This window comes from Cavia porcellus, unplaced genomic scaffold, assembly GCF_034190915.1.
Source record: "Cavia porcellus strain 051 isolate PalLab524CR breed Dunkin Hartley unplaced genomic scaffold, mCavPor4.1 scaffold_8, whole genome shotgun sequence".
Taxonomy (NCBI): domain Eukaryota; kingdom Metazoa; phylum Chordata; class Mammalia; order Rodentia; family Caviidae; genus Cavia; species Cavia porcellus.
Window position 1 is genome coordinate 91,499,300 of NW_026947491.1, and position 12,033 is coordinate 91,511,332.

Sequence of the window (12,033 nt, forward strand, 5' to 3'; positions counted from 1 at the left end):
CTCTTCCCTCTCCTCCTCATCCTCCTCCTTCTGCTCCTCCTCCTCCTCCTGCTCCTCCCAGCCTGTCCTCAGCCTCCTCCTTCTGCTCCTCCTCCTCCTCCTGCTCCTCCCAGCCTGTCCTCAGCCTCCCAGGAATTAGGACAGTGCTCAGGACCTCAGATCCCAGTGTCACAGAGAGACCGAGGTTCATGCCTCTTTGTGGCTCTGTGACTCGGAGCCGTTCCTGTCCCCCTTTGTAAAGTGGAGATGGTCACAGAGTCTTCCCTCCCTTCCTTAACTAACTGTTTCCATCCGCAGAGCAATTGAAACGGTCCCTGGCTTGGGCTGCAGCACAGTGACAGGATGGTGGCACCTTGCAGCTTCACAATCTAAACCACCTAATTTTCTCACCAACACGCTTGCAAATAAACCCATCCACCCTTTCTACCACACTCTGCACACACACATTTCCGGAACCTACCCCTGGCCCCTTTTAAACTCCCAGATCGTGTGGCTGGATCGCAGGGTTCAGGGGTCTGGCTCTTTGTCTTTCCTCCACAGGCTAAATGCGTCAAAACGGGCCCGCCACAGGGGCACCTCTGCATATGCCAGCCCGGCTGGACGGGCAATGGCCGAGAGTGCGTGGAGATCAACCCCTGCCTGCTGCCCAGCAAGGGTGGCTGCCACAGCAACGCTACCTGTCTGTACGTGGGCCCGGGCCAGGTAAGCTGCTGCGCGGGGCTGGGAGCTGAGGGGAAGCCGCGACTGTTCTTGGCCTCAGGTTTGCACTGCCTGGAAGCTGCTGCGGCTTTTTCTACCCTTTGTAGCCAGGCGGGGAAAAGGGTAATGGCCACAGCAAATTGGTGACATGGGTATTAATATCATATCATCCCATCCTGCAGAAGAGGAAACTGAGGCACTGGGAGGCAAGTTAATTTGCTCACATTACATGGAAGATAAATTGTGTTGTGGGATTTGCATCCGGAAGAGCTGCCCCCGCCACCCACCCAGCCCCAGTCAAACCCTGGCTCCCCCTTTAGACTTCCGCAGGGATCTGTAGCTCACTGACCCCTTCGAGTACCTTCATTTAATGAGACCAGGACAGAGAGGGTGACTGATACAAAATACACTAGGGTCATAGCTGTGGAAAGGTGGGGGCCGATGGAGCCCCGCTCCCCACGCGCCCACCAAGTCCACACCTCCCAGAGGCAGGGCGGGTTCCAGGAGGCGACAGAGAGAGAAGACGGACCAGACCTGGATGGCAATCAGCCCTGATCTTTTGGGTCTTGATGCAGTGTCTCACTTGCGTGTTGAGCAGTCTCTTCTGCTAGTCGGGGAAATGTGTTTCCCTCCCTGACAGGCACTGCACGCTGGAGGCAGGCTTGTGCTGGCCCAGCACAACTGACAGCTCGGGCCAGGTCCTGTGGCTACACACGGGGCTGGAGGAATGGGAAAGGGATTTTATTAGTGGACCAAGGGAGCAGAGAGGGCGTCCCCAGGGCCAAAAGGGCACGCCGTGTTAGGAGCCAGGAGAGCCGCTGCGTAGATAAAATGAAACAGATGTTCACGGTGCACCCCTGCCCTCCCGCATGGACCCAGCACTTGACAAAAGCCACTGGGCGGGTGATGAGGACCAAAGGCCACCAGGGAGGGGCCCTCGACCGGCCCTGGAGAAACACAGCTGTGGCGGGAAACAAACAGGAGAAACAGCCGCCTGCAGTGAAGCCAGGTAGTGTGAGCACGGTCCGTGGCTGGCTGCTCCCAGAACGGGGGGCTACTTTCCTCCTTAGGCTTCTGGCATCTCTGCCAGCACAGCCTGCTCATGGACCAGGAGCTCCAGCATGTCGCCCCGGGAGCCCTAACCACGGGCCGTCTCCTCAGGTCTCGCATCTCACCAAGCGTTCAGTAAATGTCTGCAGCTGGCCTTGCTGCCCTTGACCCACTAGATCGCTCTCGAGAAAGAAAAGATGTCGAGGTGCCTGTATGCTTCCCTGGGCCACCGTTCCAAAGCCCTCACACTGGGTGGCGTGGGAGAATAAGGAGCATGTGTCACAGTTCCGGACCCAGAGGCCTGAGCGCAAGCTCTGGCTCCTCCTGAGGGATGCAGGGCACAGAAACTGGGGTGCCCCACACCCCAGAGTGTGCACCCTGGCCTGGCACTAAACCTTCACAGAGGAAGGGCCACTGCAGGGCATGAGAGTGCCGTCCATCTGCTGAGCTGTGTGCCCGCGGGTGGTCCACACAGATCTCTCCAAGCTCTCCCCAAGCACTTCTGGGGTTAAGAATCCAAACGGAAAGCACGCAGGGCCATCTGATGGGAGGAGGTCCTGTGGACACGCGGCCGACAGCTCGGGGACCTGACGTGGAACAAACCGAAGACCTTGTGGCCATCCCTGGGCGGCCGGCGGCCATGGCTTCCCTTGTTTATGTTGCAGAATCGCCTCAGGGTGAGGCACGGACCTCTGTCACCCTCCCTAGCCCTCTCTGACTGTGTTGTTGCATTTACAGAGGGAATGTGAGTGTCAGAAAGGATTTCGAGGAGATGGAATTGACTGCCAACCGATCACGTGCTTGGAACAGAGCGGGATGTGTCACCCAATGGTGAGTTGCTACACACACCGAAGAGATGCTCCAGAGAGGGGACAGGTTCGGTCTCTTCTTGTCTGAGCCTAGACACGAGCAGGATCCCTCACCCGCAAAGGGTGTCCGTACACGGAATGCCGAGCTGACAAAATTTTCACACCGAGTCAAAGTGCAAAGAGCTGGCATTGAGTTGTCAGATAAAATACAGGATACTCAGATTTGAATTTCAGACACACAAAGAACATATTTGCAGCATAAATGTGCCCCCAAAGTGTGCCCGAAGGAGACCAGCTTCTGCTAACCCTCGTCCAGCCTTTGTCTAAAACCCAAATGCAACATGTTTTGCACCTGTTACATCCAGCAGGGGCGAAAAGATTTGGGTTACTGCTCCGGTGACCCTCAGGGTCTCCAGCAGCGACAGCGAACCTCTTAGAGTTTCAGTGATGACACACTGTGGCACACGTGCCATGGGTTCGCCGTGACTGGTCTGTGGGTTTCCCCACCACCATCAGTTTGCAGTTCCAGCTCGGACAGAGCCGGGGCGGGTTCTCCAGGGCAGCTCCTGTCGGGAAACAAACGTTCCCCTCCTCCTCCTCAGGCAACCTGCCAAGTGGCGGCCTCCGGCGAGTGGAGCTGTGTGTGCCAGGAGGGCTACAAAGGGGACGGCTTCCTGTGTTACGGCAACGTGGCCGTGGTAAGTCACCACCCGAGGGCACCTTGGGCGGAAAACCCCAGGAGCCCAGCCTCGTAGCAAGAGGCCAGCAGCAGGAGATGTCCCAGGCTTCTGGAAGGTGTCACGCAGGTGGCGGGGAGCTGACTCCCACGAGCACCTTCTGGGTACCACTCGGTCCTGGCTTGGGTTTCTGGCCAACTCGCCTCTCTCCCCGCCTTCCCAGAGGAGCAGCTGAGCCTCTCTGAGCACCCTGGGTTTACCTCTGCTGGGAGTGTGTGTGTGTGTGTGTGTGTGTGTGTGTGTGTGTGTTCACAAGCACCTGGATATAATCACCTTCTGTGCCCTGGACCTCGTCCTGAGCCCCTCACACCAGCAGCCTCTCACTGAACCCAAGGCCTTGGTCACTTTTCCTTCTGTGGTTCATCCTGATTCACTTCCCAGTGCACGGCCGGCCCCAAGGCAGGACAGCACGGCAGAGAACCTGGCGGAGGAGAAGCTGCCCACACCAGGGCAGACAGGAAGCACAGAGAGCAGGGCATAGCTGGGAAAGAAGAAAAACCCAGGGAACCCCCTCTTCTGAGCACACCCCACCTCCTAACCGCAAGTCAGCGATGAGCCCCGGAATCCACTCCCACCTTCGAGCATGAGGTTTGGGGAACATCTAGACACAAACCATAGCACCGGTGCCACCCTGTGGCGCTGATGCCACTGTGACACCCACTGTACAGGTGAGGACACCAAGAGGCTGAGCAGAGGGCTGTAAGGTCAGCAGCTGTGCACACCGCACTCTCAGCCTGGTGTAGAGTATTCTGTCCGTAAAGTAGGGGGCACACTAAGCTACCACTGTCCCAAGGGCTCTGAACTCTAGTAGAAGCTCTTGGTCTTGTTTCCTGGGTTGCTGCCATTGCTTAGAAATATTTGTCTACCATGCGTGTGGTGATGCGTGTCCGTAATCCCAGCACTCAGGAGGCTGAGGCAGGAGGGTCACTGCGAGTTCCAGACCAGTCTGGGCTACAAAGAGAGGTCAAGTCCAGCTTGAACTGCATAGCGAGACCCTGTCTCAAAAGGACCAAAAAAAAAAAACCCAAGTCACAGTTCCCAGCACGGCCCTCGGGGTCTTCACACAGTGCAGACTTCTCTTCCAGGCAGCCTTCCCTTTCCCTGTGGGGCTGGCCATCCCGCCCTCCCAGGCCTCGCCCTGGCTTCGAGGTTGGTTGGGCCCCAAGCAGGGTCCTGCACCCTCCAGATGCCCCCTGAAGGAATCACTGCAGCGCCTCTGCACTCCTGATTGCTTGTGTACTTACTGATCAAATTTTCTCTTTTGTTTGGCTCTAGGGCCAAGCCCAGAGCACCACGCTAGCCACACCCTCCTCTGTTTACTCTTGATTTTCAGACAAGACCTCGCTAAGGTGCCCAATCTGGCCTCAAACTTGTGATCTTCCTGCCTCGCCCTCCAGCGTAGCTAGGGGTGCACCACTGTACCCCGCTACTAAGTTACTTTTTAACTTTTTACTAACTCAGTTAATAACCTCCACTGCTTTTAAAAAAGGAACTGACACAGCTTTGAGACGTGGTGTCCATATAAATTTGCATACAATTGCTACTGCCACTTGGTGATAGCTAATAGTTTCTTAACGCCTTCACACCCATGAATGCCCCTGCTTATCATCCGCCCTACAGGAGAACCTCTTCATGTTCATAATCACATGAGTCTCAGGGAGGTTAACTGATGTGCCCAGGCCACTCAGCTAGGAGATAACCCGCCCAAGAGCTAAACCCCTCTCGCTAACGGGAAGTCTAGAGCTTGTTAAAACCCTGTGGCACCATCACCCGGAGCTGGTTACTGGCAGTGCTGAGTCTCTGCCTGCTTTAACTCCCCCAAACCCACTGCAGGTGGTAGACTGGCAGCCCCCACAGCAGTGGCTTCTCCATCATTAACAAGCTCCGCTCTGAGCCCATTTAAAATCAGGGGCTAAGGCCAGGGACCCCCTGCAGCCAGCCTCATTCCAACCACTCTGAAAGCATGAGTGCCTCTGGGTGAGTCGGGGGCTTCTCTGTGCCCACGTTACAGGAGAAAACTCAAGCTCCATCGAGGAACCTTCCTAGGGAGCTAGGGTCCTCCTGCTGGGACCAAGATCCAGGTGGCCCAGTTCTGAGCTTGGGCTACCCGTCCCCCGTGCTCGGGAAGTGAGCAATCGCTGTGCTCTTGAGGCTCACACAGACACGCACACAGACTCACACACCCCACTTAGGGTCCAGCTGGCCGTCTTAGCACCAGATTCTCATTTGAAAGGACTTCAGGTTGTGGCTTCACGTGAAGCTTCTGGAATTCATTCTGTACCTCAGTAAAGAGGGTCACAGCCCCCTAAGAGGGACAGAAATGCGCAGCTCCAGGACTTGGAAATCCAGCTCCCGGAGAACCAGGTTCCCACGCCCAGTGCCCCCCGCAGGCGAGCCCCACCCACTTCTCATTGTCCGTTTTCTCTCTCTCCCTGTCCCCTGTGGCCGGAATCAACAGGAGCTGTCGCTTCTCCCTGAAGCAGCTGCCTTTAACCAGTGGGTCAAGGTGAGTAGCTCCCAGGAAGTGAGGGCGGGCGGGCTCCTGTCTGATTGTAGACAGGTGCAGTGTGGGTGTGAGAATGCAGGGTGCCTGTGGTGAGGGGCAGGGTTGTGCTGAGCCCTGGCTGCACCTTAGAACCCCAGGGGAGCACATTCCCCCCTCTTCCCAGCGCCCACTCCAGAGGCTCAGTTTGTCCTGGGGTCGGGTCTCTCAGGTCTGCAGCCGAGGCTAACAGCTATGCATAGCTCCATCCACCCACAGGTCTTTTTATTTAGTTTGGTTCTGGGGATCAAACTCACAAGCCTGTGCTGCAGAGCTGTATCCCTGGCCCTCCCACAGGGCTTTTTAAAAAGTGAGGGCTGATTTCCCCTACAGCTGTCGCCAGGCGGGTCTCACCGCACAGGCGCAGGCTGGTGCAGGGCCTCTCTCTCTTCCTGTCCCTTCAGTTGTGTGCCCCGCTCCATCCACTTCCAACAGTTGCAGCATAAAATCAGGAACACTGCCAACCAGGGTTAATTTCCCACACACGCTCTGCCGAGGCTGTCTCCCTGGCTCTTTCCGTAGCCTGAAATGTAAAGGGCTTGCCGTGACTCAGAGTGACCTAATGTGACAAGGCTCATTTTCTTTCATGATGTTGGAGATCAGACCCAGGGCCTTCTCACTGAGCTACTCACCGCCCTTTTATGCTTTCTAATTTTGAGACAGAGTCTCGCTAAATTGCTACAATGTCTGGGCTAGGCTTGAACTCAAGATCTTCCTGCCTCAGCCTCTTAGACTGCTGTGATTATCAGCACGCACCCTGGCAAGACTCACTCTTTAATAAAAAGAATAGGTCTCACTCGCAAAAGAAACCAAGGCATCCGCCCACAGCTGGGGTGGACGGTGTGCCTGGAATCCCATCACTTGTCGGCTCTGGCAAGCATGGGGTCTAGTCCTGTTGCCCCCACCCTCGCGGTAGCCGGGTCACTTTGTTCTCCTCCCGTGGCTCAGAATGCTTTGCTGCAACCCGTCCTGTCCGCCTCCTCGAACCTCACCATCCTCGCGCCGTCCCAGCAAGCTGTTGAGGACATGAACCCAGACGAGAAGAACTTCTGGTTGTCAGAGAGCAATATCCCAGCCCTGATCAAGTAAGCCTTGCTGAAATAGTCTTTGTGATGCCCGACTGGTCATGGGTTGATGCGTACCCCGAGATATCCACGGAAGGAAGCCCGGGCCCTTCAAACCCATGCAACTGGACATGCCTCTTTGATTCTCTCCCCTCAGATGGGGACCCCGGGCAATCGCGACAGCCCACGCCGTCCCAAGCTTTGAGTACAACTTTCAGTTAACCCAGCAACCCCAAGAGATAGGTGCTATGACTGTCCCCATTTTACAGATGTGGATACTGGGGCGCAGAATGATTGAGTAACCAACCCAAGCCAGGGCTTCCCAGGGGACCTGAGTGCTCCACAGGGCAGCGAGGCTCTGGCAGCCACTCCCCGGCCCCTCGCTGACAGCACCCCTCACGATGACCTTTCATTTCGAGCCTGTGGTCTGTTGTTTAGGCACCATACACTGCCAGGCAGCTACAGCGTGGAGGATCTGCAGAGCCTGCCATCCCCTGGCACGCTGGCCACCTCTCTGCAGGGCAGCGTCCTCCCCCTGCAGAAGGTGGATGGGGTAAGAGAGCTCTGTCCATGGTCTCTTCTTTCCTAGGGCATTTTGTAATTTTTGCAATATGGAAATTCTGAAAAAGTGTAAAACAGTAAAGAAGCTCCACGTGAGCCTCGCCCAGATGCAGCAGTTAGTAGATATTCACACACACACACACACACACACACACACACGTGCACACACGCACACATGCACATGAGGGTACGGCGCTGACCCTGTAAAATACGGCAGGCGTGGACTAGCCAGGGAAGAGTGAAGGCTGTGCGTTCCGTGACTGCTACTGTGGTGCATCGTTACTAAGAACTGGCTCCCACAGACAGCCTGCTACGGAGTCACCAGGGACACCGAACTTCACACAGGAAGTCAGAGTGCCCCACGGGGCTGCCCCGCTGCACACCTGCTCCGGGCAGGCAGAGAGGGGCAGGGACCGGGAGATCGCTCCGTCTGGCACCTCCTGGGTGAATTCGGGACCCTGGCTGGATTCTGAATCCCAGGAGGCAGGAGGACGCCAGCGTCCCAAAGCTCTTTCCAGGAGTCGCCCAAGACTAGGAGGAGGGCTCCACCGCAAAGTCTAGCTGGCACTGTGGGGGCCCAGGGCCAAGGTCAGAGCTGTCTGGAGTCACCGCTCTGACACACTGGCACCTCCCCCACAGGGCAGGGGTCCCCCCAGCCGCACCCTAATACACACAGCTCACTGGGTGATTCCTTTAAGAATGCAGAATACACATGGAGTTTTTGAGCTTTGAACTTTGTTTTTCTATTAGTCCATGTTCGCAGTACCTAACGATCATTTTGAAAACTGCTTCAGAAAGTGTCAAGAACTGTTCAAAGTGAGGGGGAGAGCCGAGCATGGAGGGGCACAGCTGTCACCCCAGCGCTGGGGAGGCTGAGGCAGGAGGATCGCTGGGAGTTTGAGGCCAGCCTGGGCTACACAGTGAGCTAGATCAAGGCCAGCCTGAACTGCACAGGAGACCCTGTCTCAAAATGACAAGAAAAAAGAAGTCAAGGGGAGGTCACACCTCACAGTAGGGGCAAGGGGTGTGTGTGTGCGTGTGTGTGTGTGTGTGTGTACGTGTGTGTGTGCGTGTGTGTCTGATGAGTCACACTTTAAGGTGTCTCTTACTATGGTTCACATCTAAAAGCGTGAAGGTCTTGCTGATCACAGATGGCGGCCCACAGTGCCCCACCCCAGGTGTTTCCCTCAGGCTCACCTGACCACCACGCTGTGCCTTGCAGAATGTCACCCTCGGAGGTGCAGCCATCATCAACGGTGACAACATGGCCACCAACGGAGTGATTCACATCATCAGCAAGGTAGGGACACCCCATCCCTCGCCGGGGCCTGGAGGGTCTCTCCTCAGCTACTCACCCTCCCGGACGGGGTCGGATTGGGAAAATCAAAGCTACTGGGCGCGACCATGAGAGAAACCTGACTGGAGCCTCATTCCCTTTATTTTGAACAATTTAGAGACCTCCTTCAGTCACCCCAGTGCATCCACCCTGCTCAGCCTGCGATCTGCAGCAGCCGGCATCCTGTGGCCACATGCACAGACACATGCACACACGTGCACAGACAGACACATGTGCACAAACACATGTGCAAACACACAGACACATGCACACACATGCACACACATGTACACATGTGCACACATGTGCACACACACATTCTCCTCTCTCGTGGGCACAAAAACACCACGTCATGAAGCCCATAAGCAGTGCTTGGTCCTTCCCCAAATCACTAAAAACCCCTAAAAATAAGGGGTGAAGGCCCTGAGGAGGTTTTCATTTCCCTCTATGCCCCAATTGAACAGCATACAGAGGTGCGAAATAAAAAAATTCAGAAGAATAGGAATGGAAATGAGTTTCCTGCTACCTCATAATTCTCAGTTACTATATTAGGATCTTCGCTTAAAGTGAAATTAGGGTGCTTTGAAAAGGTAAAAGATTACAGAAGAACAATGAGCAAATTGCATTTAATTAAAATCGTTCTCTGTCGGCACTCACACTCACCTTTGATTTCAAACTGTAGAAAAGATCAACTATTTGTGTCCGGAAAAGAGGCTCATTTTAAGACTCCGGGAGCTATTGTTGAGCAGCGAACTGTGGCGCCTCGCTCCTCAGCGAGAGCAGGAAGAAACGCTTTTAATCAAGGCCTCCATCTCCTGCAGGGAGCCACGATTCCAGAAATACTGAGCAGCGTTATCAACAGCACTTTTCTTTCCCAAATGTGGCTTTTTGAAGTGCTAAAATGCCTTTTTAAACTATAAAATTATCTCTTTTCTTTTCTGTTCCTTTCTTTTTTTCTTTCTTTCTGTCTGTTTTTTTTTTTTTTTTCCAAGACAAGGTCTTGCCAGGGCCCTGGCTCAGTGGCACAGCACCTGCCTGGAAGTGTGAGGTCATGAGTTTGATTCCTGGTACAAAAGAAAGAAAGAAAGAAAGGTGCTGGACGCAGCACTGAGACAAGGGCTTGCCCTGAGACCCGAGATGGCCTCGCGGCCTTGAATGCACACGTCTTCCTTGCTCAGCTGCTAAGCGCCCGACGGCCCTCACAAGCAGCATCTCAATCCATCCCTGCGAGGAGCTTGTTACCATGGGGACCAGTCCGAGTCCCGCCCTCTCTGAGAGCCTTCCTGACCCACGAAGCCCACGCCACCCAGCGTGACATGGTGTCGAGAGGCTGAACTCTGAAGCCTCGCGGTCTCCCTGTGGGCGCTTACCCCGCTGTGGGGCCTCAGGCGGTCACCTAACGGCCCTGAGCCCCACTTCCTCCCACTGTGGGGTCTCGGCCACAGCCTCATCTCAGTGCCTGCTGACCAGGGCCCTCGGTCAGTGCTGGTTTTGTCTCTTCCACCTCCTGGCCCAGAGCGGGATGGAGCCAAGTTCAGCCTGTGTGGCTGCCATGCTTTGTACCCATTTGGGCTCAAGTCCTGGGTGAACCCCAAGGATTCACAGTGGCCCTTTTCCGTGCACATAGTTAGGACCTGGACAGGACCAAGTCCCTCCAGGCCCCTCCTCCCAGTGTCTGTTGCTTCCCGCTAATCCGTCTCTCCCTCGGCTCCCCACCTCACGAATGCGTCAGTCCTCTAACATAGGCACCGGCCAAGACTTTCTGAAAAGAACCAGGCAGCAGACACGGCACATCTCTGGTCTCTGTCACAGCTGTTCAGCTCCACCACCGAGGCGCAGAATCAGCCTCACACAGCCCGTAAACAAAGGTGCATGGCTGTGATCCAGCGAAACTGCATTTTCAAATAGGGCAGCAGACAGGACTGGCCACCTGCTGCGTGCGCTCTGACACCCTGAGGGCGGACTCCAGCTCCTGGACCTCTGGGCACAAATTCCCTGGTCCCTGCGGCCGTGCATGCTGGTTGGAGATTGAGTTAGGAGAACAGTCCTATGTCAGGTTCTTCCATCTGAGAAGGTTCTAGATGGAATGAGGAGATGGAAATGGTTGCCTTGGCCAGTAGGCTGACCTCATGACCAAGGCGGGGGCTGCTTCTCTACGAAGCTGCCTCATGTCTCTGGGGACGCAGACTGATGTTTTTACCTAGGAGTCGGGACTCTGTCTTTCTGTTCGAGCGCCCTGTTTTTAATCCATTGCACCAGCCAAGCAAAACACGTTTACAAGGCAGGCTCCGGCTACCAGATCACAGCAGCCTTAAGACTGCGGGTAAAAGAAATGAAGAACCTGAGAGATAAACAGAAGAATAATAAAGCATAGATTTTAACTGCATTCTGTTGCTTTTCGGTTACGGTCAGGGGTTCTATTTGTCCAGGTGAATTAACCCAATGGAGAATGGATTCCTCAGGGGCTGCTATAGAGTCCTTTGTGCGAGATGAACCCTTCTCAAATTGTAGGGAGATTCAGCTGCGGATGAGACCCAAAACCAATCATCTCCAAGTTCCTTCTAGCCCTGTCACTCTGTGCCAACTATAGCTGATTCTGCATCACCAAGACCCTCACGTGTCTCAAGAAGCAACCAGGCTCTGCAGAGCAGCAAAAGCTACAACCGCTCAGCCGTGTTTGGGGCTTCCTTTCCCAGGTGCTGCTCCCGGAGAGAAGTCTGAGTGGCTCCTTACCAAACCTGCTCACCCGGCTGGACCAGATGCCCGACTACTCCGCCTTCCGGGGCTACATCCTGGCAAGTACCCCGTCCCTGCAGACCCCTGGCTCGGGTCACCGGGTGGGAGTCCTCATGTGCTCCGTCTCTTTCCTCCCAGCACTACAATCTGGCGAGTGTCATCGAGGCTGCTGACGCTTACACTGTGTTTGCCCCGAACAACGACGCCATCAAGAGTTACATCAGGGAGAAGAAGGTCTCCTCTCTAGTAGGTATCAGGGACAAGACCGGAAGCTATTTCCTGGGACCTGGAACCCTTGGTGCCCACAGACGCAGGCGGGCAGGCATCCCAGGACCCTGGGCGGGTCCTCGTGGCCTTCTCTCTTCCTCCGCTGGCCTCTCCCTGGTCCTGAGCAGCCAAGATGCCAGCAGCGGATGCTAGCAGGGTGAATCCTGCCTCCATTCACCTGCTCTCCATTTTCCCAATTCCTAACATCTGGGGTACACAGGTGAAGTTTGTC

The 12,033-nt window shown here is 55.4% G+C and overlaps 1 protein-coding gene across 5 annotated transcripts in view; it reads left to right on the top strand.

The window, feature by feature from the left end:
• The window catches only part of Stab2 (stabilin 2), a 137,434-nt gene that overhangs the window by 67,538 nt on the left and 57,863 nt on the right, over window positions 1-12,033 (top strand). For all 5 annotated transcript variants that reach the window (XR_010049463.1, XM_063255465.1, XM_063255467.1 and 2 more), the window contains 9 exons: window positions 541-702; window positions 2,488-2,580; window positions 3,161-3,256; window positions 5,754-5,801; window positions 6,786-6,922; window positions 7,340-7,454; window positions 8,685-8,762; window positions 11,495-11,593; window positions 11,673-11,780. Coding sequence is in view for 4 of the 5 variants with exons in the window: in XM_063255465.1 (XP_063111535.1) it covers window positions 541-702; window positions 2,488-2,580; window positions 3,161-3,256; window positions 5,754-5,801; window positions 6,786-6,922; window positions 7,340-7,454; window positions 8,685-8,762; window positions 11,495-11,593; window positions 11,673-11,780 (936 nt within the window). In the remaining variant the exon portion in view is untranslated. The remainder of the gene's footprint in view (window positions 1-540; window positions 703-2,487; window positions 2,581-3,160; window positions 3,257-5,753; window positions 5,802-6,785; window positions 6,923-7,339; window positions 7,455-8,684; window positions 8,763-11,494; window positions 11,594-11,672; window positions 11,781-12,033) is intronic.